The sequence below is a fragment of the Thalassophryne amazonica genome, chromosome 1 (assembly GCF_902500255.1).
Source record: "Thalassophryne amazonica chromosome 1, fThaAma1.1, whole genome shotgun sequence".
NCBI classification, from domain to species: Eukaryota; Metazoa; Chordata; class Actinopteri; order Batrachoidiformes; family Batrachoididae; genus Thalassophryne; species Thalassophryne amazonica.
Genome location: NC_047103.1, coordinates 171,430,187 through 171,457,458, shown reverse-complemented (window position 1 = coordinate 171,457,458; position 27,272 = coordinate 171,430,187). Strand labels below are relative to the sequence as shown.

Genomic DNA, 27,272 nt, shown 5'->3' with positions numbered 1-27,272 from the left:
GTCCTTGTGTTTTGTCTTTGGTGAAGCAGACAGAACAGTTTTTGGACGCTGTTACTTCATGGTGTCACTGTTCAGCTCGTTAGCGGGCAGCAGCAGAAGGTCTACGTCGCTTCTTCCTGCCTTGCCGCTGTCTTTCAGCACCTCTGGCCCAGTCATTGCCTTCTCCCACGCTGTGTACTCGGCGAGCTTTGTCTCCTCCTCATGCCTGCTGAGATGAAGTGGTACGTCCCGTCTGTAGGACAGCAGCAAAGATGGCACCAGTTGGACCTCGGCAAGTTCCTTCAGATGTTGGACGCAGGTGTAGAAACCCTGTAGCGAGCGGCTGGTGGGGACACCAAGATGTGTCCACGACACAGAGTCTGGCTTCAGCGCTGGGGGCGGCACGGTCACTGATGCGGTGACACAGCAGCTGGGGGCGGGACTTGTGACGTATGATGCTGGGTCCTGAGTTATAAAGTAGTGATGTACGTCATCTGGAGCCGCTGAGATGTGTGAGACGTCCTCGTCCCTATCTGTCGGCTCAGACGAGGCGCCACCGGGCTTTGGTGTGACGGGACGACTGCTGACGTGGTGCCAGACCTCGGCAGTGAAACTCGGCGGTCTGTAGCTGTGGAAGTTACAGAAGTGATCGTTGATTTCATCCAACTTCCCCTTCTGAGAGTGAGACACAAAGAAGGAGGACAGGAAAGAGAAGACAGAAAAAAGAAAGGTGGATGACGCCAAAAACGTGTGTGTGTGTGTGTGTGTGTGTGTGCGCATGTGGGTGTGCATGCGTACGTTACCTTCAGAAGCAGCGAGTCAATACCCATAATCCTCGGCTTTGGAATTGGCGGCAGGATGCATTCTTTTATTCTGAAGGAAACAAACCAAAAGTAGAATGGCACTCTTTAGTCTGGGTAAAGGGGCGTGGCCAGTTGTAATATGGGTTTTAACCTGGTGGAGGCACCGTTTTGGGTTTTAATGGAGGATGGAAGTGCGATAAATTAATTTATTCTGTTTTTAAGAACAAACTGTAATTTTATTTCAACATTGTTTATTTTATTATCAACCCTTTTCCTGCTGTTCCTTGAAGGAAATATGAATGCACATGAGTTGCCCATGATGTGTGGGAAAAAAAAAAATTAATATATCATCAAGTTTAATCGAATATAGGTAAATGTGCGTGCATGCATGGGCTGGGTGCCCATAGGTGCATGTATGTGGGTTAAAAGTGTTATACTGTCAAATCTCATTGAATCTAGTGTGTGTATTGGTGTATATAAGGGTATTTGTGTATAGAGGTAGTGTATTTATGTAAATACATGTTGATATGTATAATGCAAGGTGTGTGTTTATATAGGTATATATGATCTCAAAAAATTTTTATTTATTCTTGTCTGCGTAGTCGAAAATAAAACATGTGAAAGGGGGTAGAAAATATAAGTTTTACTTCATTCTACTCCCTTTGAGTAATGTACGGATTTTCAAAGATGAATGTGCGCAATGTATAAATGTTTTTAACTTGCTCAATAAAGTATTCATCATCATCAAGTTTACTTTAATAAGGATTAATAACTTTTTAAACATTCGTTGTGTACGTTTTGTGTTCTTGGAGTGGAGATATTTTAACGTATTTTCACCTGAGTTGACGAGTGTGATTCACACTGATCAAACATCCGTTTGTATCGACGGTGAACTCACAAACGTTTTGGTGCCGCTAACATGTCAGGCAACAGTTAGCATGTGACACGTATGTTCAAAAACACATATAAGATGTTCAAAATACAGATTCAGTTTGTGATCAGGAATGAAACCAGTTTGAAGAGTTAAAAAACTGGATTTTTGCAAGGAATTAATTCAGACAGCTAGTTAGCTAGTTAGCCCAGTTTAAGCGAACAGCTTACTGTGATTAGCAAGTAACCAGGTTGTACTTGATTTGTTGAAACAATCTGTGAGTAAATAATCTTTTCTGCTGTTAGCAGGTCAGTGATTTTAACAAACTCATTTTAGCTAACAGTTGTTGATGCTGATGAAACAAAGCCACAGGAAATCATGATGTCACAAGTGTCTAGCTCCACCCACACCTCCACTTTACATGTCACGTTAGCATCGTTTCTCACCTTTTGCGCTGCAGGACGATTATGAAGACGGCGACCAGCGGAACCACAACACTGACACTCGACACCAGAACCAGAACTTTACCTGGAAACAGTTGAAGTACTTTGATTGACAGCTTCCCTCATCTTGACATTAACAAAATAAAATAAGTTATTATGACCAACTGAACATTGTGATTGATTGGAAAGAAATGTTGTACTAAATTTGCAGAACAAACAAAAATTAAACTCAAACATGAATTTGTAGTGATGATTCTTTTATTTTAAAAACGGGGGGAGTGGAAAACATGTTTTTCTGTTACACTGAAATGAACTCGTGATCTGCTGGAAATTAAGCTGATGGCTTGTTTCATAATCAGGTTCTTGAATCATTCCAGTTATAATTAATTAAAATTCTGCTTCTTTAAGCTTCTCAATTCAATTGATTTTCATTTATATAACGACAAATCACAACAAAGTTGCCTCAAGGCGCTTCACACAACTTTACCAACCCTCAAAGGGAGAATTCACTCTTATCTTGTTTAATTTGAGATATGTTTGTTTGGACAGGATTTAAATAACACCTAAATCATTTCAAACATCTTTGAAAGTGATTCCAAAACATCTTAAACTGCCTTTAACCAGTAGTAGATAATCTTGTCAATCAACTGTTGTATTGGTTTTAAACCTCATTTAAAAACCAGTTAAAACATACTTTACACCAGTTAAAACACATTTTAAGCCAGTTAAAACATGTTTAAAACCAGTTAAAACATACTTCACACTGGTTAAACACAGTTTAACCCTCTGGAGTCCTGGGTATAATTGGCTGTTTTTGACTACTTTTGGTTTTACCTTTATAATTTACCTTTAAAAAGTGTTTACCTGGCCTTGTTTTGTGTCTTTTTGTTTAGCACAACCTCACCTGTGTGACTTTACAGTTTTTCATTCATTCTGACCGACTGTATTAACACAGTGAACCTAAAATCACACAAAAACATAAAATCCAAGTAGAAAAAGTTTTTTTCTTTTACTGTGAAAACCACAAACTTGTTTAATGAACCATTTTTATAACTTAAAATGTAAATATAAATTGTAAATTTCAATGCCTCTGGATCCCCCAGTCAGAGGTGATCAATGTGGCATGGGAAGGGGAAGTCTGGGGTCTCCACAACCTGAACCCGGAAAAGCGGTTGAAGATGAGTGAGTGAATGAATGAATGAATGAATAGTGCAGAAAATGTTAATGCTAAACTATTTACAAAACAATCAGATGTCAAAATAAGATGCAACACATTATTTGTGCTACTCAAAAAAAAACAAAAACAATTCCTGTCCAACACAACACAGAGGGGCACATCGCAGGCCTGATACTTCCAGTGTGTCACTCCTCTTGTTGTCCACCTGAAGGCGCCATTGGCACCTCAATCTGCCTTTTGTGGCTTTTTGGTCAGGATCTGTGCCTGTCACAATTGGCACAGGAACGTGGTTCTGGCTCCTGTTCTGTGGGACACCTGTTTTGTCTGTGCCACACATTTGACCCACCAGCTCCACCATAAAGTCCTTGTGTGTTCTGGGCTGCACTTGCTTGACACTGCTGATCTCACGATGCAAGATGAATGCATTTGTGGTTGCAATGTCAAGGAAGTGTAGCAACACTGTCCTGCACCAGCGTGCAGTTTTCTGATGGGTGGAGTAGTACTGGATGAGCTGGTCAGATAGGTCGACTCTACCCATGTTTTTATACCGTCCAGCGTCCATCCTTCACCCTTCTCTGCACTGTCTCACCTGAAAACACATGGATGGCAGAGCACACAGACACCTCCCGTGTGTCCATCCACTTTACAAACACCAGAGGTCCCTCTCTTATCCATCTTATGGATCCTCTTTCACATTTTTGTGAGAGCATTTGCCCTCCCTCTGGGGCATTCTCGTCTGTTCTGCCTGTATGTGCCACATGACCCAAACTTCATGTGAGCCAGGTCCATGAACAGTTTGGGACTCATGTAAAAATTGTCCATGTAAATGTGGTACCCAGTACCAAGTGAGGATGGCTGGATCAGGTTCATGAAAATTCAGTAAGGTATGTCTTCTATAATATTACTGGATATGACCACATGACCACCTCACACAGCCTGTGCTCACTTGTGGTCACAGTCTTGCCAGTGTAAATGGTGAACTTGAGTGTGTAGCCATTACTTGAAACAGCCAACACAAAAAAGTTTCATGCCTCATTTTGTTGACTTGTCCTTCAAATATTGAGTCATTCCAGTTTTTGCCGTCGTTGCCACCATCCTTTCATCCACTGCCAGCTCCCTCCTCAGGTGGTAATAAGCCTGGCAGGCACTAAGGATGTCATCATAAAGAGGCCTGACTCGAAACAATTTGTCATGACCTGCTGTTCCCTTTTTTCTATCATTTTCTACATCCTCATCTGGATCACTTAGGTGGATCCAGAATCTACAGTGTCTGCGCGCTCCGTCTTCCTCCTGTTCAAAAAAATAACTGAAGCGCTTGCTCCCCATTCATAATACGTCTTTAAAAAACAAACAAAAAAAAAAACACTAACCACACACGCTTTCCACCAGTAATAAAGAGAAAGCGACCACACAATCAGACACACGTGGGGTGGGTGGGCTGTGATCAAACACACATCAATCAATCAATTAATTTTTTTATATAGCGCCAAATCACAACAAACAGTTGCCCCAAGGCGCTTTATATTGTAAGGCAAGGCCATACAATAATTATGTAAAACCCCAACGGTCAAAATGACCCCCTGTGAGCAAGCACTTGGCTACAGTGGGAAGGAAAAACTCCCTTTTAACAGGAAGAAACCTCCAGCAGAACCAGGCTCAGGGAGGGGCAGTCCTCTGCTGGGACTGGTTGGGGCTGAGGGAGAGAACCAGGAAAAAGACATGCTGTGGAGGGGAGCAGAGATCAATCACTAATGATTAAATGCAGAGTGGTGCATACAGAGCAAAAAGAGAAAGAAACAGTGCATCATGGGATCATGGCACACATGAGGTTAGTGAACACATGTGGGGTTAGTGACTTCTGATTGGTGGAAAATTCATGAGCCAGTCAACCACTGAGGAAGAAGGAGTCATATTTCTTCCCACCGCTGTCGTAGCTACAGTAGAGAAGGAAATGATCCTTTTGGTTGCGTGTGTGTACATAAACGCACACCGAAAAATGACAATAATATTCATGAAAACGTATGGCGTAAAAAATACTGATAAGTCAAGTTAAACTAGGCCTATTAACAAAATTTAAAAAGTTCTATAACGGTTGAAGTCTCCACACACAACACACATTTAAAGGGAGCCTCAGAGTGCAGCAGATTGTTACGTCCACTTAATTAGGTCATGTGGTTTTTTATGCAAGGGTGCATCATTCGACTCCAGAGGGTTAAACCAGTTAAAACACATTTTAAACCTGTTAAAACATATTTAAATCCAGTTAAAACGTGTTTAAACCAGTTAAAACATGTTTAAAACAGTTAAAAAACACAGCATGTTTATAACCAGTTAAAACAGTTTAAACCAGTTAAAACATGTTTTACAACATTTAAAACAGAGTTTAACCAGTTAAAACATGCTTTACACCATTAACACATTTTAAATCAGTTAAACACATTTGAAACCAGTTAAAACTTATTTTACACCATTAACACACGTTTTAAATCAGTTAAAACCAATTAAAACATACTTTACACCAGTGAAAACACAGCATGTTTATAACCAGTTAAAACAGTTTAAACCAGTTAAAACATGTTTTACAACATTTAAAACAGATTTTAACCAGTTAAAACATGCTTTACACCATTAACACACATTTTAAATCAGTTAAACACATTTGAAACCAGTTAAAACTTATTTTACACCATTAACACACATTTTAAATCAGTTAAAACCAATTAAAACATACTTTACACCAGTGAAAACACAGCATGTTTATAACCAGTTAAAACAGTTTACACCAGTTAAAACATGTTTTACAACATTTAAAACAGATTTTAACCAGTTAAAACATGCTTTACACCATTAACACACATTTTAAATCAGTTAAACACATTTGAAACCAGTTAAAACTTATTTTACACCATTAACACGTTTTAAATCAGTTAAAACCAATTAAAACATATTTTACACCAGTTAAAACACATTGAAACCAGTTAAAACATATTGTAAACAAGTTAAGTTATAGTTTTATTTTTAAAACAGGAGCAACACTAAAAAAATGTAAAATTCCTTAACCTGAGACCCCACACAATCATTTTTTTAAATGAGATTATTATTATAATTATTATTATTATTTTAGAATTTAAATGATTACAAAGACTTAAACTGGTTAACAGTTATAGTTAATCATTAACTAACTAACTAACTGACTGTCTTCAGATGCTGATGTGTTTTTTTAGATGAAGCAATGATGTTTCATTTATATATTTAACAAAAACTGTGAATTATGAAATAAATAACTGTGATTAATGATGATCAGCACTATGAGCTGGTGAGTGTCTGTGGTTTTCAGGGAACCTGCAGCCGGCTCGCCCGGGATGCTCATGAGCAGCGCGATGCTCCAGTGGCTCCACAGGCCGTAGTTATGAGACCGGCACCGGACACGGACCACGTAGTCGCCGGCGGGGAGACCCAGCAGCTCTACGTGGGGCTCACGCAGACCCTCTTTCACCTGAGGATCACAGCAATACCGTTAATGGCGGGAAACCCAGAAATAGGAGGACAGTCAGACATCACACAGGACGTGTGATGTCATAAAGCAACAACATTAACCAAATAGATCAAAGGAACATATCTGAGGCAGATCTTAAACATCTCATAAATTGAGTCCACCTAAAGAAATCTGTCTCTCACATACTGTCAGATAGTTTACAGTGATCCTGGATCCAGAGAAGGAGGATCATAAATGACTGGGGCATCTCTTCCTTCCATCCAGGACATCGCACTCAAGTGCTGCACGTCCCGAGCCAGGAGGATTATCAGTGACGCCTCACACCCCATCACAGAGGTCACCAGGCCGCTGAACTTCCAGGGAAAACATGCTGCTCGTGTCTCTACCTTCTAATTACTTGAATTTGTTTTTATTTTTTTGCACTACTGTCAACTCCACAGGTCACTTTACTATTTATTGCACCTTCTTTTAAATATTATACCCTGAAAAAAAAAAAAAAATATATATATATATATATATATATATATATATATATATATATATATATATATATATATATATATATATATATATATATTAGAGCCCGACCAATATGGATTTCTTGAGGCCGATGCCGATAACAATATTTGGATGAAAAAAAATGCCGATAATCGATAAATCGGCTGATTTGCCGATAGCCGATAAATCAGCCGATAGTAAATCTGAATGTTTCAACCTGTTAGCAGTAAATGAAAGTTTTTCATGCTAGAAATAAGGTCTACACAACATGGGTTTAATAAAAAGCGTGACTGATGCAATGAAGCACATTTGACACATTACTACATAAACTGAGTTAATCAAACTGAGTTGAACTGAAACATGGGGTGAAATGTGGGGTGAATGTAATCACAAAGTTATTACAAACAACATCCTTATAAACTTACTTGTATGCTTTTGTCAGCCGATCAGTGCAGTGTCATGGCGAACTACGGGGGCCGGTGATGAACACATTTAAGCAGGGGTGCAAGCAGCTCTCAGCTGAATATATATATATATTTTTTCTCTTAAATATTGTATTTTTAGATGTTTTAATTGTCCTGAGCACAATGCAACATTTCATTCTGTGCACATTTGTTAAAAACTGAATGACAATAAAAAGTATCTAAGTCTAATTTTAAGGACGGTGCTCGCCAGCATGTTAATGTGACATACGTTTTTACTCATTAGTGGTTTAATGATGATGACTAGCTTCAGAATAAAAACATGTTTTTTGTTGCTGTCCTGAACCTCAAACCCCAGTTCTATCATCAGAGCAAGAAAATAGTTACAAAAACAATTAACAGTCTGTCAGCTTCCTGTTTTATTTTGAAATCCACCTATGAGCCTTACCTGTCCACACTCACCTGAGCCACCATGCCCTGTTTGTCTCTGTGCAAACCTTCCTCTGGACCTCTCATTGTTATTTATTTATTTTCTTTTAACCGTTGAATCTTTTTGAAGATTTGAAGTAACTGAAGCTTCAGGAAATGTTTTATTCTGAAAAGCTCACAGTGTCACGACACCACTCATGTCCTGATAACTGCTATGACAACTGTGACCCAAAATGATTCAATATGCGGTGAGATACGCCGGTGTCCTGTCCCGGTGTAACCCCGCCTCTTGCCCAGTGACTGCTGGGATAGGCTCCACCCCCGCCATAACCCATATTTGGAATAAGCGGGTGTAGAAAACGGGTTTGGGGCTCTTGTACCTTCCAGCTGTTGGGTTCTATGACTCGCCGATACTGGAGCTCGTAGACCAGCGTGATCCAGCCGTACTGCAGGTCTGAAGGTTCGGGGTAGGTCCAGGACAGCAGAACCTTGTGGCCTGTCTCATCGCCGCCAGCGTCAGACAGGATGTAGTTGAGATTAACGGGCGCTTCCGTCTGCACTGAAGAACAAACAAACAAACAAAGTCAGTAAACACTCGGGATATTTCAAATGGCCTCCTTTAAAATGTTAAATCTGCTCTTTTACACCCACTTCATCATTTTTTATCATAGAGAAAGTGAAGCACTGATGTTCCTGTTCATCCTTTCAAAATAAAACGCTGATTGGTTCTTACCAATATCAGCCACGTCCAGGCAGTGCTGCTGCGACGTGTAGCTGGTGGCAGCGGTGACAGCGGTCACATTCATGCAGTAGATCATCCAGATGGACGTGTGACTACGGTCAAAGTGGCAGCTGTTGGGGCCAAAGGTCACGTAGTTTGGACATTCGCGTTTGGGCCCCTGACTGCAAATGACAAAACGAAAACTCCAAACTCAGCTGTTTGTGGGAATCAAACATGAATTTCTGTGTTTTGGTGCTGGGGACCAAACTGTGGTTCCCGTCCTGGTTCCAGATGTGTTTCAGGACTCTACGCACTCTTTGGAGTAGGTCAGGATGTAGGTGACATCCCCCGTGGCATTGGCAAGCGGATGCCACCAGCAGGTGAAGTCCTCCATGCTGGGTGAGCGGCAGTAGTAGATGTGAGGTCTCGTTGTCACGGTAACCTCTGAAACAGAACGCGGCAGCGGCGAATAATGACGGGTTTACTGCAGGTCACCAAGCTTTTTAGCAACAAACACACACACACACAAACAAAAATATACACACAAACAAATATATACAGACACACAAACAAATATATACACACACAAACAAATATATATACACACACAAACATACACACACAAACAAATATATACACACACAAACAAAAATACACACAAACAAATATATACACACACAAACAAATATATATACACACACAAACAAATATACACACACAAACAAAAATACGCACGCACAAACAAATATATACACACAAACAGAAATACGCACGCACAAACAAATATACACACACAAACAAAAATATACACGGACACACAAACAAAAATACACACACAAACAAATATAACACACACAAACAAAAATACGCACGCACAAACAAATATACACACACAAACAAAAATATGCACGCACAAACAAATATATACACACACACAAACAAGAATACACACACACAAACAAATATACACACAAACAAAAATATACACGGACACACAAACAAAAATACACACACAAACAAATATATACACAAACAAAAATATACACGGACACACAAACAAAAATACACACACAAACAAATATAACACACAAATATATACACACAAACAAATATATATACACATACACAAACAAAATATATACACACAAACAAATAAATATATATACACATGCACAAATATACGAGGTCTGTGAGAAAAGTATCAGACCTTTTTATTTTTTTCAAAAACTATATGGATTTGAATCACGTGTGATTACATCAGACAAGCTTGAACCCTCGTGGGCATGCAAGTTTTTTCACGCCTGTCGGTTACGTCATTCGCCTGTGGGCGGGCTTTGAGTGAGGAGTGATCCACCCCTCCCGTCGGAATCCCTTTGTCTGACAACTTCCTGACAGACTGGCGCTTTGCTTTATCAAAATTTTTTCAGAACCTGTGAGGCACATCGAAGTGGACACCATTCGAGAAATTCAGCTGGTTTTCGCTGAAAATTTTAACGGCTGATGAGAGATTATGGAGTGTTACTGTCGCTTTAAGGACTTCCCATGGAGCGGGATGTCGCGCAGCGCTCCAAGGCGATGTCGTCATCCTGTTTCAAGCTGAAAACCTCCAAATTTAAGCCTCTGTTGACCCAGGACGTCGTGAGAGAACAGAGAACTTTCAGAAGAGGTCGGGTTCAGCAGATTATCCGGACATTCCACTGTTAAAGGAGATTTTGTAATGAAAGATGTGCGGACAGATTGGCGCGTTGGCAGGCAGCTGGCGCGGCGCGCCGCCACAGGAAAAACACCTCCATTGGAAACCTTAAGGACAAGTCGGAACATGTCCAGCTGTTAAACAATTTCTCAGATACTCAACTGAAAGCCATCAAAAGCTGCCTGGTTTTTACAAATGGATATCAACACGGAGGTGTTTTTCCTGTGGCGGCACGCCGCGCCGGCTGCCTGCCGACGTGCGAATCCGTCCGCACATCTTATATACATCTTATATATATATATATATATATATATATATATACACACACACACACACAATCAAAAATACACACACACAAACAAATATACACACACAAGCACATAGCAAATATATATGCACACACAAGCAAGAATACACACACAAACAAAAAAATCAAATCAAATCAAATCAATTTTATTTATATAGCGCCAAATCACAACAAACAGTTGCCCCAGGGCGCTTTATATTGTAAGGCAAGGCCATACAATAATTACAGAAAAACACCAACAGTCAAAACGACCCCCTGTGAGCAAGCACTTGGCAACAGTGGGAAGGAAAAACTCCCTTTTAACAGGAAGAAACCTCCAGCAGAACCAGGCTCAGGGAGGGGCAGTCTTCTGCTGGGACTGGTTGGGGCTGAGGGAGAGAACCAGGAAAAAGACATGCTGTGGAGGGGAGCAGAGATCAATCACTAATGATTAAATGCAGAGTGGTGCATACAGAGCAAAAAGAGAAAGAAACACTCAGTGCATCATGGGAACCCCCCAGCAGTCTAAGTCTATAGCAGCATAACTAAGGGATGGTTCAGGGTCACCTGATCCAGCCCTAACTATAAGCTTTAGCAAAAAGGAAAGTTTTAAGCCTAATCTTAAAAGTAGAGAGGGTGTCTGTCTCCCTGATCTGAATTGGGAGCTGGTTCCACAGGAGAGGAGCCTGAAAGCTGAAGGCTCTGCCTCCCATTCTACTCTTACAAACTGTTGGGAAAGTGTAAGTACACGGACCCACAACAGGGGGCGCAAATGAACGGACAATGGAATAGGTCAAATAACAACACTTTACTGTTGCGAACGTGCACAACAAACACAACAGATTACACAATAGATCAAAGGTCAAATTACAAGGTGTCATGTGGGCAGGCTCGAAGATAGGAGACGCCTGTCCAAAGCAGAACCGGAACCACACGATTTCCTCCGCCACCAGACCCCGGGAATACTGGAGCCGCCAAGTCCCGAACTCCCAGGTGGCCACTGCCTCCGCGTGTCGGACCTGGTACTGCTGGCGAGGAACAAAAACACAATTAAACGTGGGTGCGTCTGCACCCAGCAATCTGCACGGCAGGGAAGCTACCTCCACCTCTCGTTGGAGAAAAAGTCTGTTATCACTCACAAAAATCACAAAAAGGGCTTTCTATCAAGCAGTCAGGCTGAGGATATTACCTTTCAGGTAGAACGATATCTCGGCAAAGAGGTGGAGATGATATACCGATGCAGATCAGATGAGTGGTGACAGCTGTCACAGGTGATGAGTGTCAGCTGTCACCCCGGCTGCTCCTGTGAGGCGGCAGCGCCCTCTGGTGCCTGGAGCCCGCACTCCAGGCAGGGTGCCCTCTGGTGGTGGTGGGCCAGCAGTACCTCCTCTTCAGCGGCCCACACAACACAAACCCTAGGAACTACAAGTAAGCCTGCAGGCTGAGAGCGAAGCGCTCTATTGGGGTGATATGGTACTATGAGGTCCCTAAGATAAGATGGGATCTGATTATTCAAAATCTTATAAGTAAGAAGAAGAATTTTAAATTCTATTCTAGAATTAACAGGAAGCCAATGAAGAGAGGCCAATATGGGAGAGATATACTCTCTCCTTCTAGTCCCCGTTAGTACTCTAGCTGCAGCATTTTGAATTAACTGAAGGCTTTTCAGGGAACTTTTAGGACAACCTGATAATAATGAATTACAATAGTCCAGCCTAGAGAAAATAAATGCATGAATTAGTTTTTCAGCATCACTCTGAGACACGACCTTTCTAATTTTAGAGATATTGCGTAAATGCAAAAAAAGCAGTCCTACATATTTGTTTAATATGCGCTTTGAATGACATATCCTGATCAAAAATGACTCCAAGATTTCTCACAGTATTACTAGAGGTCAGGGTAATGCCATCCAGAGTAAGGATCTGGTTAGACACCATGTTTCTAAGATTTGTGGGGCCAAGTACAATAACTTCAGTTTTATCTGAATTTAAAAGCAGGAAATTAGAGGTCATCCATGTCTTTATGTCTGTAAGACAATCCTGCAGTTTAGCTAATTGGTGTGTGTCCTCTGGCTTCATGGATAGATAAAGCTGGGTATCATCTGCGTAACAATGAAAATTTAAGCAATACCGTCTAATAATACTGGCTAAGGGAAACATAGTATATAAAGTGAATAAAACTGCTCCTAGCACAGAACCTTGTGGAACTCCATAATTAACCTTAGTCTGTGAAGAAGATTCCCCATTTACATGAACAAATTGTAATCTATTAGATAAATATGATTCAAACCACCGCAGCGCAGTGCCTTTAATACCTATGGCACAATAGGTATTAAAGGTAAAAAAAAAATACACACACACACACACACACACACATACACACAAAATCAAAAATACGTACACACACACACACACACACACAAACAAATATACACACACAAGCAAATATATATACACACACAAACAAGAATACACACACAAACAAAAAAAAATATATATATACACACACACACACACAAACAAATATACACACAAATGCACACACAAACATATGCACAAATATATATACACACACAAATATACACACATACATACACACACACACACACACACACACACACACACACACATACACACACACAAACAAAAATACGTACACACAAATACACACACACAAACAAATATACACACACAAATATATATACACACACACACAAACAAATATACACACAAATATATATATATATATATATACATACACAAACAAATATATATACACACACAAATATATATACACACACAAACAAATATATATATATATATACACACATAGACACACAAACAAACAAATATATATATATATATATATATATATATACACACACACACAAACAAATATACACACACAAACTAATATACACACACACAAACAAATATACACACACAAAAATACACACACACCCAAACAAACTCTTGGGACTCCGACGAGGGCGGTCGCATCTCCTCCACTCTTCCTTATCTGTGCTCTCTGCTTTTAACCTTTAAGTCCCTACTTCTCCAGACTGTGAATTCCTCAAATTATATTGGATTCTGGATCTATTGGACTACTATTGGATTAACCATGGAATTGATCAGCTGGTCTTTCCGGGGGTCCTACCTGCCCAGATGGAACGTATCCTGCGGGCTATGTTCTCGACTCCTGGGGGTCTTGGCATGTGGCATGCTTGGCACCTTTCTCCGTTGAGGACATCGAGGATTTATTCATTTTTGGACTTATGGTAGCAGCGCTGGTACTTTTGGCTTATGTGCTGCCCTGATCTACTGGAAAATTGGCAAGATGGCAGCATCAAGAACCACGGCCCCTCGCTTGTCCGTCATGATTAACAAGGTTGGCAAGGCAGTGCATTCTCAGACTGCAGTGACTCTTGAACTCAGACACAAATTGGATGACATCTTGGAGCAGATGCGTGCCTTGCAATTGAAGTTGAAGATTTCAGAGGCCGGTGAATATTCTTAATTCATAATTGGGATTTGGTTGTGCAAGTGGAACTGTTAAAAAGTGATTTCACTGCTGTAACCATAACATTACAGGCTTATCAAGCCTGAAGGTCAAACTGCCCAACTGTTTTCCTCCAGAGGAATTTCACACAACAGATATATAACAAATGAGAAGAACAATATAAACAAGTGGTAAACAATGAAAACACAAACTGGCTGAACAAAACAAGAACAGAATTGGACAATGGCTAAAGTATAAAAGTAGCAAAGAAACAAAGTGGCAAAGCAAAATAGAACAGAATAAACCTGTGTGGGCCGCCGAAGAGGAGGTACTGCTGGCCCACCACCACCAGATGGCGCCCTGCTTGGAGTGCGGGCTCCAAGCACGAGAGGGCGTTGGAGCCGCTGGAGGTGACAGCTGTCATCTATCAACGCCAGCTGTCACGCATCACCACCACCATAAAGGCCGGACTGCAACTCCACCTCCCCGCTGAGAAATCAACTACCAATCAGGTAATTTTCTCTGCTGAACAAAACCTTGTGTAATAGTCTGAACTTCTTTTGCAGCCGTTTTCCTGTGGTGATTGCCTTATCTGTGGGATTGGCGTTTGGTGTTATCAGCGACGGCTTCGCTTCACACCCCAACCAGATAAGTGGTTAGACAGGAGCTGCACGAGTGTGTGATTGGAGGTGGAGGTTCTCCCTCCTTACTGAACACAGACTGTGGGATTACTGATTGTGCGAACTCACACTCATCCAGAACTGTTTCTGTTTTCTGCCAGCAGTACCGGGTCTGACTGCTGAAGACAGTGGCCACCTGGGGCGCAGGGCTTGGCGGCTCCGGTGTTCTTCAGGTCCGTTGGTGGTGAGGCTTGTGTGGGTTCCGGCTTTCCTCTCACCGGACGTCTCCTATCTTCGAGCCTGCCACACGTCACCTTTTTGTCGGATTGATATAACGCATATTTGTATCTGTCTGTATTACGTTGTGCACCTTCACAACATTAAATTGTTACTTTTTGGCTATTCCATTGTCCCTTCATTAACGCCCCCTGTTGTGGGTCCGTGTCACGACACTTCCCCAACAAAACCCATGCTAAATAACTAATAAAACAGAGCTGGGGCAGACGGTCAGTAAGAGGAGGAAAAATTAGAATCGAAGCCCAGAGCCGGCAATAAACTGCTTTTCACAGGACTGAAGCATGCTCCATTCCCTTCCCCCACCCCCTCCTATCCCACATCAACACTCCCCACTCCGGCGTCTGCTCACCTCACTCCTTCCCTCTTCAGCGGGGTCAGTGCAGTTTTAGCTGCAGCCCCCGTGACTCCCCCCAAGCCAACGGCGGCGCATCTCAGGGTTGCTGCATGGCCTTCGCCCACTTGCCTCAATTCGGATAACGGACACCTTCAAACTTAGTGCACATAAACAATGTCAAATGTGTATGTGCTGTTTAAAATTCTGATGTGTGCCATTATTACAGTAAACAAGTAATAATTGTGGACTAATTGCTGTCTGAGGCAACTAGAGTGTAAACATAATTTCTGCACTGTGAGATCAATAAAGTATATCTCATCTCAAACATATATACACACACACACACAAACCAATATATGCACACAAATATATACACACAAACAAATATATATATATATATATATATATATATATATATATATATATATATATATATATACACAAAAAAAAATATATATATACACACATACACACACAAACAAACAAATATATGCACACACACAAACATATATATACAAAAATATACACATCCAAAAAACTACCATCATTGTCCTCATGGCGTTGCTATAACAACCACTGAACCATGAGTCGTACTGGATGGATTTTTGTTGTTTCCGTTTTGCCACAGTTCTGCCAAAGTTCAGTGGGAGTGGCTTATTTCACAAAAATTGCTGTAGCTCATGAAGGAAATCAAGCTTAGTGAACTTACACAAAAACTCATACCTCAATCAACCTGATGGAGGCGCTGCAACCACCCCAATAGGTTTTTGGCAATAACATCTGAACCTGGAGGCCTAAAATAATCTGGATTCTATGTCAGGTTCTGCATCTAACCATTTAAGCCCCGCCCACTTCTGATAAAACTTTTTTTTTTTACTCCCCAACTATTCATTCAACAATTTATCCTCAGTCTTCATAAGATGTGGAACGTACAGTGGTTTAACCAAATCCAGTTAAAGTTATTGAACAAATCTTTGGTGGTTTTTCCTGTTTTGCTGCCAAACTAGACTTGATGGATCTTATTCACCTAAACCCTCCTTAACTCACCAATAAGTTACTGTTTTGAAATCAACCTTTGTGGAGTTGTTTACCAAAACTGACCTATGACTTGTCCTGATGGGGGCGCTGTAACACCACCGCAGTCATAGAGACAACAGGACGGACTGAGAGGAGGCTGAAGGACGGACGTCAGGGTGACAGAGGACGAGGCAGCGGACAGGAGGGTTTAGCCATGGGCGGGTTATTCATGGCTCCAACTGCTTGGACCCTGTCAGTCACCGCCGTGGCGTTATTTATCTGTATATTAAAGCCAAGTGGCCTCTGTGTGTGTGTGTGTGTGGGGCTTCGATACTGATCACTTGACATTTACCGTTTGGCACGTTTCTGTATTTTGGGTCAAGGATGAACGCTGCCAAAGCGGAAAGTTGATAGGACAAATATTTTTGGAGAAATTAGGGATATTAGCTGACAACAGTGAAAAATGGAGGTTGATTTCACCATGAATCAGTCGCTGGTAACCAGACAAGCTCTGAACAAAGGAAATGTCTGAAAACACAACATCAACTAAATGTGCCAAATAATAAATGCAATTATTCACCAAACTTTATATTAATTTCCTGCAATTTCAGTTAAAATCATTACTGGAACTCTGCTTAATTTATTACCACCCTTAAACTATTGGCTACCAACAGTTGTATGTAAAGGTTTGGGCCCGCCCGATGATTTTCATGATTTTCCTTTATAAATCATTGGTTGTCTGGATCAGAAATTTCACTTAAATATATCATATAGCAGACAAACACACTGATATTTGAGAAGTGAAATGAAGTTTCTAGTATTTACAGAAAGTGTGCAATAATTATTTAAACAAAATTAGGCAGGTGCATAAATTTGGGCACCTTTGTCATTTTATTGATTTAATACATTTAGCACTAATTATTGGAACACAAAATTGGTTTGGTAAGCTCATTGACCCTTGACCTCCTTACACAGGTGAATCCAATCATGAGAAAGGGTATTTAAGGTGTCCATTTGCAAATGTTTCCCCTCTTTGCATCTCTTCTAATGAGTGGCAACATGGGAGCCTCTAAACAACTCTCAAATGACCTGAAAACAGATTGTTCAACATCATGGTTTAGGGGAAGGATACAAAAACCTATCTCAGAGATTTCAGCTGCCAGTTTCCACTGTGAGGAACAAAGTGAAGAAATGGAAGACCACAGTGAAGAACGGATTCTGAATCTAAAAAAAAAAAAAATCAACAAACTTTTTTGGTTTCAGATGTCAGGTCAGGTCTGGGGTTGGGACTCGCACGCGAGTGCCTGGTGGTCAGGCCTTAGCCCACGGGGCCCGGCCGGGCCCAGCCTGAAAGAGCGACGTGGGCCCGCCCTGCTGTGTGTTCACCAACTGCAGAGGGAGCCATGGGGGTTGGTTGCAGAGAGGACTGGGTGGCCTGGCGGCCCGGTCCGCGCTCACAGCCTCTGGCTGTTGGGACGTGGAATGCCATCTCGCTGGGGGGGAATGAGCCTGAGCTTGTGAGGGAGGTTGAGATGTACCGACTAGAGATAGTTGGGCTCACCTCCAAGCACAGCTTGGGCTCTGGTACCCAACTCCTGGAGAGGGGCTGGACGCTCCATTTTTCTGGCGTGTGCCTACAGGGAGAGGCGGCAGGTGGGGTAGCATTGCTCATTGCTCCCCAGCTCAGTCGCCATGTGTTGGGGTTCACCCCGGTGAACGAGAGGGTTGCGTCTCTACGCCTTCGGGTTGGGGACAGGTCTCTCGCTGTTGTCTCGGCCTACGGGCCGAAGTGGCAGTGCAGAGTACCTGACCTTCTTGGAGTGCCTGGGAGGGGTACAAGATAGTGCTCCGAATGGGGACTCCATTGTTCTCCTGGGGGACTTCAACGCCCACGTGGGCAGCGACAGTGAGACCTGGAGAGGGTGTGCTCGGGAAGCATGGCCTCCCCAATCTGAACCAGAGTGGTGTCAGTTGTTGGACCTCTGTGCTAGCCACAGTTTGTCCATGACAACACCATGTTCGAGCACAAGGGTGTCCATAAGTGCACATGGCACCAGGACACCCTGAGCCGGAGGTCGATCGACCGATCACACCTGGTAGTGAGTTGGATCCGCTGGGAGGGGAGGAAGCCAGTCAGACCTGGCAGGCCCAAATGTATTGTGAGGGTCTACTGGGAACGACTGTCGCAACCCTCTGTCAATGAGGTCTTCAACTTCCACCTCCAGGAGAGCTTCTCCCAGATCGCGGGGGAGGTTGGAGACATGGAGTCCGAGTGGACCGTGTTCTCCACCTCCATTGTTGATGCGGCCGCTCGCAGCTGTGATCGCAGGGTCTCTGGTGCCTGTCGCAGTGGCAATCCCCGAACCGGGTGGTGGACACCAGAAGTAAGGGATGCCGTCAAGCTGAAGAAGGAGTCCTACTTGTCTTTGTTGGCAGGTGGAACTCCGGAGGCAGCTGACAGGTACCGGCAGGCCAAGCGTGCTGCAGCCTGTGAGGTCACAGAGGCAAAAACTCAAGGAGGAGTTTGGGGGAGGCCATGTAGGAGGGACTATCAGTTGGCCTCAAAGAAATTCTGGCAAACGTCCGACACCTCCGGAGGTGGAAGCAGAGCTCTCCACCACCACTGTCTACAGTGCAGGTGGGGAGCTGTTGACCCTGACTGGGGATGTTGTCCAGCGGTTGGAAGGAATACTTCGAGGATCTCCTCAATCCCATAGTCACGTCTTCTGAAGAGGAAGCAGACACTGGGGACTCAGAGCGGACTCATCCATCACCCAGGCCAAAGTCACCGAGGTGGTCAGAAAGGTCCTCGGTGGCAAGGCTCCTGGGGTGGATGAAATCTGTCCAGAGTACCTTAAGTCTCTGGATGTTGTGGGGACTGTCTTGGTTGACACGTCTCTGCAACAGTGTGTGGCCGTCAGGGACAGTGCCTCTGGATTGGCAGACTGGGTGGTGGTTCCCTTTGTTTAAGAAGGGGGGGACCGCGAGGGTGTGTTCCAACTACAGGGGGATCACACTCCTCCCCAGTAAGGTCTATTCCAGAGTACTGAAGAGGAGAATTCAACCGATAGTCAAACCTCGGATTCAGGAGGAGCAGTGTGGTTTTCGTCCTGGTCAAGGCACATTGGACCAGCTCTACACCCTCCATCGGGTGCTCGAGGTTCATGGGAGCTTCACCCAACCAGTCCACATGTGTTTTGTGGATCTGGAGAAGGCGTTCGACCGTGTCCCTCTAGGCCGCCCTGTGGGGAGTGCTCCAGGAGTACGGGGTCTGGGGACCTTTGTTAAGGGCTATCCGGTCCCTGTACAACCTCAGCAGGAGCTTGGTTCGCATTGCCGATAGTAAGTCAAGCCTGTTTCCAGTGCACGTCAGCCTCCGCCAGGGCTGCCCTTTGTCACCGGTCTGTTCATTATCTTTATGGACAGAATTTCTAGGAACAGTCAGGGTGTAGAGGGGGTCTGGTTTGGGAAACCACAGAATCTTGTCTCTGCTGTTTGCGGATGATGTGGTTCTGTTGGCTCCGTTAAATCAGAACCTCCCAGCGTGCACTGGAGGGTTTTGCAGGCCGAGTGTGAAACGTCCATGATGAAATCAGCACCTCCAAATCTGAGGCCATGGTTCTCGACTGGAAAAAGGTGCCTTGCCCTCTTCAGGTCGGTGGAGTGTTCTTGCCTCAAGTGGAGGAGTTAAGTATCTCGGGGTCTTGTTTACGCGCGAGGAAGGGATGGAGCGTGAGATCGAACAGACGGATCGGTGCAGCGTCTGTAGTGATGTGGTCACTGTATCGGACCGTCGTGAAGAGAGAGCTGAGTAGGGGGGCAAGCTCTCAATTACCGATCGATCTACGTTCACGACCCTCACCTATGGTCATGAGATTTGGCTCAGACCGAAAGAACAAGATCGCGAGTACAAGCGGTCGAGATGAGTTTCCTCGCAGGGTGGCTGGGCACTCCCTTAGAGTATAGGGTGAGGAGTTCAGTCACGTGGGAGGAGCTCGGAGTTGAGCCGCTGCTCCTCCACGTCGAAGGAGCCAGCTGAGATGGCTCGGGCATCTTTTCGGATGCCCCCTGGAACGCCTCGCTGGAGAGGTGTTTCAGGCACGTCCCATCGGAAGAGGGACTATGTCTCACAGCTGGCTTGGGAACACCTCAGGGTTCCCCGGAGGAGCTGGGGAGGTGTGTTTGGATTGGGAGGTCTGGGCGGCTTTGCTTGAGCTGCTGCCCCCACGACCCGACCTCGGATGAGCGGAAGAAAATGGATGGATGGAAATTAGCCTGATTTCACCTGCCGCTGATAAATGCTCAGAACATGAATCTGTCAGGAATATGAACTTGATGACATCATCTCAGGTCATGCTCCTAAAGTGAATGGGTTTTACAGTGTGAAACCTGTTTTTTTGTGGACTTTGATGGTGAATACATTAAAAAGGTTAAAATGTGTATTTTGCAAGGTTGTAGTCACATGACTGGTGTTGCTTATTAGGTGAAAAGATTTTACATAGATAATATTTTGAGTAGAGTTTTTTATTATATATCCTGTGACTCATACAAAAAGAAGTGAAGCCCAGCACAGTGTGAGAATGGTCTTCAAAACATGAGGGATCTAACCACAGATTTATTCATTCCTTTTGTGTGGCCAGGAGGAAAATTCTGAAAATGTGTTTCCTCTCCCGAAAGCGTGGAACCAACCGTGGTTGTGGTTGTACTACAGGCCCACAGCATCACACTGCGATAAGCTAAGCTAAGCTGCTACACACAGGACACCGGCCAGTCTTTTACAATGGAACAATAATTCTTTGTGTGTGTGAACACAGCAGGAGTGAAATCAGAGACACCCCTTCACGTATGTAATCATTATTATTCAGTCTCACTGAGACATATGCAATGGTGTGGAGGGACTGTCTTGGATGAGACATCTCTTCAACATTACGTTGAGGTTTGGGACAGTGCCTAAGGAGTGGCAAAGTGGGTGGTGGTCCCCATATTTAAAAAGGGGGACCAGAGAGGTGTGTGCCAACTACAGGGGCATCCACAGTACTCAGCCCTCCCTGGTAAAGTCTACTCCAGTGTGTTGGAAAGGAGGGTCGGCCGATAGTCGAACCTCTGACTGAAGAAGAACAATGGGGGTTCAATCCTGGTCATGGAACACCGACCAGCTCTTTACTGTCACAAGGATCCTGGAGGGTTCCTGGGAGTATGCCCATCCAGGTCTACATGTGTTTTGGGGACTTGGAGAAGGCGTATGATCGGGTACCCCAGGAGGATACTGTGGAGGTGCTGTGGGAGTATGGAGTGAGGGGGTCCCTTCTCAGGGCCATCCAATCTCTGTAGTCACAAAGCGAGAGCTGTGTTCTGGTGCTTGGCAGAGCCAACCACCAGCCTCTACTGGTGGTTGGCTCTCACTGCGGTATTGTATCACTTCCTGTTCCGGAGCACAGCGGTGTTTTTCTGTATCTGTTAGCTGTTTAATCTGCGCAGTTAGATTGATCTAGTTATCTAGATTACGATTTGTTTCCCAGTGTAATCTTTACGTGCCTTAACTAAAGCACTCCTTCTGCTGAATCACCTCTAAATTATTACACATTATTCACTTTGCGTGTTTTTAGGAATCCGCTAGCTTAGCGTAGCTACTAGCTCTTAGCCGATTTAGCATGGCGGCTTCTCCTGTCTCTCCCGCACTTTTCTGCTCTGGGTGTGAAATGTTTAGTTATTCCTCGGCCTCCTTTAGCAGTAATGGTACTTGTAATAAGTGTAGCTTATTCGTAGCTTTGGAGGCCAGGCTGGGCGAATTGGAGACTCGGCTCCGCACCGTGGAAAATTCTACAGCTAGCCGGGCCCCTATAGTTGGTGCGGACCAAGGTAGCTTAGCCGCCGTTAGTTACCCCCTGGCAGATCCCGAGCAGCCGGGAAAGCAGGCAGACTGGGTGACTGTGGGAGGAAGCGTAGCCCTAAACAGAAGCCCGTGTACACTGCCAACCCGTTCACATCTCTAACCGTTTTTCTCCACTCGACGACACACCCGCCGAGGATCAAACTCTGGTTATTGGCGACTTTGTTTTGAGAAATGTGAAGTTAGCGACACCAGCAACCATAGTCAATTGTCTTCCGGGGGCCAGAGCAGGCGACATTGAAGGAAATTTGAAACTGCTGGCTAAGGCTAAGCGTAAATTTGGTAAGATTGTAATTCACGTCGGCAGTAATGACACCCGGTTACGCCAATCGGAGGGTCACTAAAATTAACATTAAATCGGTGTGTAACTTTGCAAAAAACAATGTCCGACTCTGTAGTTTTCTCTGGGCCCCTCCCCAATCGGACCGGGAGTGACATGTTTTAGCCGCATGTTCTCCTTGAATTGCTGGCTGTCTGAGTGGTGTCCAAAAAATGAGGTGGGCTTCATAGATAATTGCAAGCTTCTGGGGAAACCTGGTCTTGTTAGGAGAGACGGCATCCATCCCACTTTGGATGGAGCAGCTCTCATTTCTAGAAATCTGGCCAATTTTCTAAATCCTCCAAACCGGTGACTATCAGGGTTGGGACCAGGAAGCAGAGTTGTAGTCTTACACACCTTCTGCAGCTTCTCTCCCCCTGCCATCCCCTCATTACCCCATCCCCGTAGAGACGGTGCCTGCTCCCAGACTACCAATAACCCAGCAAAATCTATTTAAGCATAAAAATTCAAAAAGAAAAAATAATATAGCACCTTCAACTGCACCACAGACTAAAACAGTTAAATGTGGTCTATTAAACATTAGGTCTCTCTCTTCTAAGTCCCTGTTGGTAAATGATATAATAATTGATCAACATATTGATTTATTCTGCCTAACAGAAACCTGGTTACAGCAGGATGAATATGTTAGTTTAAATGAGTCAACACCCCCGAGTCACACTAACTGTCAGAATGCTCGTAGCACGGGCCGGGGGGAGGATTAGCAGCAATCTTCCATTCCAGCTTATTAATTAATCAAAAACCCAGACAGAGCTTTAATTCATTTGAAAGCTTGTCTCTTAGTCTTGTCCATCCAAATTGGAAGTCCCAAAAACCAGTTTTATTTGTTATTATCTACGTCCACCTGGTCGTTACTGTGAGTTTCTCTGTGAATTTTCAGACCTTTTGTCTGACTTAGTGCTTAGCTCAGATAAGATAATTATAGTGGGCGATTTTAACATCCACACAGATGCTGAGAATGACAGCCTCAACACTGCATTTAATCTATTATTAGACTCTATTGGCTTTGCTCAAAAAGTAAATGAGTCCACCCACCACTTTAATCATATCTTAGATCTTGTTCTGACTTATGGTATGGAAATAGAAGACTTAACAGTATTCCCTGAAAACTCCCTTCTGTCTGATCATTCTTAATAACATTTACATTTACTCTGATGGACTACCCAGCAGTGGGAATAAGTTTCATTACACTAGAAGTCTTTCAGAAAGCGCTGTAACTAGGTTTAAGGATATGATTCCTTCTTTATGTTCTCTAATGCCATATACCAACACAGTGCAGAGTAGCTACCTAAACTCTGTAAGGGAGATAGAGTATCTCGTCAATAGTTTTACATCCTCATTGAAGACAACTTTGGATGCTGTAGCTCCTCTGAAAAAGAGAGCTTTAAATCAGAAGTGCCTGACTCCGTGGTATAACTCACAAACTCATAGCTTAAAGCAGATAACCCGTAAGTTGGAGAGGAAATGGCGTCTCACTAATTTAGAAGATCTTCACTTAGCCTGGAAAAAGAGTCTGTTGCTCTATAAAAAAGCCCTCCGTAAAGCTAGGACATCTTTCTACTCATCACTAATTGAAGAAAATAAGAACAACCCCAGGTTTCTTTTCAGCACTGTAGCCAGGCTGACAAAGAGTCAGAGCTCTATTGAGCTGAGTATTCCATTAACTTTAACTAGTAATGACTTCATGACTTTCTTTGCTACCAAAATTTAACTATTAGAGAAAAAATTACTCATAACCATCCCAAAGACGTATCGTTATCTTTGGCTGCTTTCAGTGATGCCGGTATTTGGTTAGACTCTTTCCCTCCGATTGTTCTGTCTGAGTTATTTTCATTAGTTACTTCATCCAAACCATCAACTTGTTATTAGACCCCATTCCTACCAGGCTGCTCAAGGAAGCCCTACCATTATTTAATGCTTCGATCTTAAATATGATCAATCTATCTTTGTTAGTTGGCTATGTACCACAGGCTTTTAAGGTGGCAGTAATTAAACCATTACTTAAAAAGCCATCACTTGACCCAGCTATCTTAGCTAATTATAGGCCAATCTCCAACCTTCCTTTTCTCTCAAAATTCTTGAAAGGGTAGTTGTAAAACAGCTAACTGATCATCTGCAGAGGAATGGTCTATTTGAAGAGTTTCAGTCAGGTTTTAGAATTCATCATAGTACAGAAACAGCATTAGTGAAGATTAAATGATCTTCTTATGGCCTCAGACAGTGGACTCATCTCTGTGCTTGTTCTGTTAGACCTCAGTGCTGCTTTTGATACTGTTGACCATAAAATTTTATTACAGAGATTAGAGCATGCCATACGTATTAAAGGCACTGCGCGGTGGTTTGAATCATATTTGTCTAATAGATTACAATTTGTTCATGTAAATGGGGAATCTTCTTCACAGACTAAAGTTAATTATGGAGTTCCACAAGGTTCTGTGCTAGGACCAATTTTATTCACTTTATACATGCTTCCCTTAGGCAGTATTATTAGACGGTATTGCTTAAATTTTCATTGTTACACAGATGATACCCAGCTTTATCTATCCATGAAGCCAGAGGACACACACCAATTAGCTAAACTGCAGGATTGTCTTACAGACATAAAGACATGGATGACCTCTAATTTCCTGCTTTTAAACTCAGATAAAACTGAAGTTATTGTACTTGGCCCCACAAATCTTAGAAACATGGTGTCTAACCAGATCCTTACTCTGGATGGCATTACCCTGACCTCTAGTAATACTGTGAGAAATCTTGGAGTCATTTTTGATCAGGATATGTCATTCAAAGCGCATATTAAACAAATATGTAGGACTGCTTTTTTGCATTTACGCAATATCTCTAAAATCAGAAAGGTCTTGTCTCAGAGTGATGCTGAAAAACTAATTCATGCATTTATTTCCTCTAGGCTGGACTATTGTAATTCATTATTATCAGGTTGTCCTAAAAGTTCCCTAAAAAGCCTTCAGTTAATTCAAAATGCTGCAGCTAGAGTACTGACGGGGACTAGAACGAGAGAGCATATCTCACCCATATTGGCCTCTCTTCATTGACTTCCTGTTAATTCTAGAATAGAATTTAAAATTCTTCTTACTTATAAGGTTTTGAATAATCAGGTCCCATCTTATCTTAGGGACCTCGTAACCATATCACCCCATAGAGCGCTTCGCTCTCAGACTGCAGGCTTACTTGTAGTTCCTAGGGTTTGTAAGAGTAGAATGGGAGGCAGAGCCTTCAGCTTTCAGGCTCCTCTCCTGTGGAACCAGCTCCCAATTCAGATCAGGAGACAGACACCCTCTCACTTTTAAGATTAGGCTTAAAACTTTCCTTTTGCTAAAGCTTATAGTTAGGGCTGGATCAGGTGACCCTGAACCATCCTTAGTTATGCTGCTATAGACTTAGACTGCTGGGGGTTCCCATGATGCACTGTTTCTTTCTCTTTTTGCTCTGTATGCACCACTCTGCATTTAATCATTAGTGATCGATCTCTGCTCCCCTCCACAGCATGTCTTTTTCCTGGTTCTCTCCCTCAGCCCCAACCAGTCCCAGCAGAAGACTGCCCCTCCCTGAGCCTGGTTCTGCTGGAGGTTTCTCCTGTTAAAAGGGAGTTTTTCCTTCCCACTGTAGCCAAGTGCTTGCTCACAGGGGGTCGTTTTGACCGTTGGGGTTTTACATAATTTGTATGGCCTTGCCTTACAATATAAAGCGCCTTGGGGCAACTGTTTGTTGTGATTTGGCGCTATAAAAAAATTGATTGATTGATTGATTGATTAAGTCAGACTCATTTCCGGTGGGGGTTGGCCTCAGCCAGGCTGAGCCTTGTCACCAGTCTTGTTTGTGATATCATGGATAGGATATCGAGGCGTAGTCCGGGGAGGAGAGCTTCCAGTTTGGTGGGCTCAGGGTCTCATCACTGCTTTTTGCAGATGAGGTGGTCCTGTTGGCTTCATTGACATGTGATCTCCAACACTCATTGGATCCGTTCACAGCCGAGTGTGAAGCGGCTGGGATGAGGATCAGCACCTCTAAATCTGAGCCCATGGTTCTCAGCAGGAAACTGATGGATTGCCTACACTGGTAGAGGACAAGGTCTGTCCTGAAGTGAAGGAGTTCAAGTACCTCAGGGTCTTGTTCACAAGTGAGGGGACAATGGAGTGTGAGTTGGCTGGAGAATCGGCACAGCAGGGGCGTTGTGCATTCGCTCACCGTCCTGTTGTGACGAAAAGGGAGCTGAGCCAATAGGCGAAGCTCTCGATCTACTGGTCAGTCTTCCTTCCTAGTCTACCTATGGCCATGAGGGTTGGGTCATGACCGAAAGAACTAGATCGCAGGTACCAGCGGCTGAAATGGGTTTTGGCTGCTGGTACCCAGTCTTTCAGTTATTGGTAGCACAGTGGCTTGGATAGCATTCTGTGTCCTTTGTGTGTGGAGTTTGCGTGTTCTCCCCGTGTCTGTGTGGGA

The 27,272-nt window shown here is 43.3% G+C and overlaps 1 protein-coding gene across 1 annotated transcript in view; it reads right to left on the bottom strand.

Moving 5' to 3' along the window:
• Positions 1 to 44: 44 nt before the first annotated feature.
• LOC117519771 (prolactin receptor-like) overlaps positions 45 to 27,272 on the bottom strand; it is a 40,561-nt gene continuing 13,333 nt past the window's right edge. Inside the window, exons 2-8 of the mRNA XM_034181048.1 lie at positions 9,154 to 9,289; positions 8,852 to 9,021; positions 8,499 to 8,677; positions 6,616 to 6,769; positions 2,100 to 2,181; positions 783 to 852; positions 45 to 654 (exon numbers count right to left, since the gene is read on the bottom strand). Coding sequence (XP_034036939.1) covers positions 52 to 654; positions 783 to 852; positions 2,100 to 2,181; positions 6,616 to 6,769; positions 8,499 to 8,677; positions 8,852 to 9,021; positions 9,154 to 9,289 — 1,394 coding nt within the window. The 3' untranslated portion in view covers positions 45 to 51. The remainder of the gene's footprint in view (positions 655 to 782; positions 853 to 2,099; positions 2,182 to 6,615; positions 6,770 to 8,498; positions 8,678 to 8,851; positions 9,022 to 9,153; positions 9,290 to 27,272) is intronic.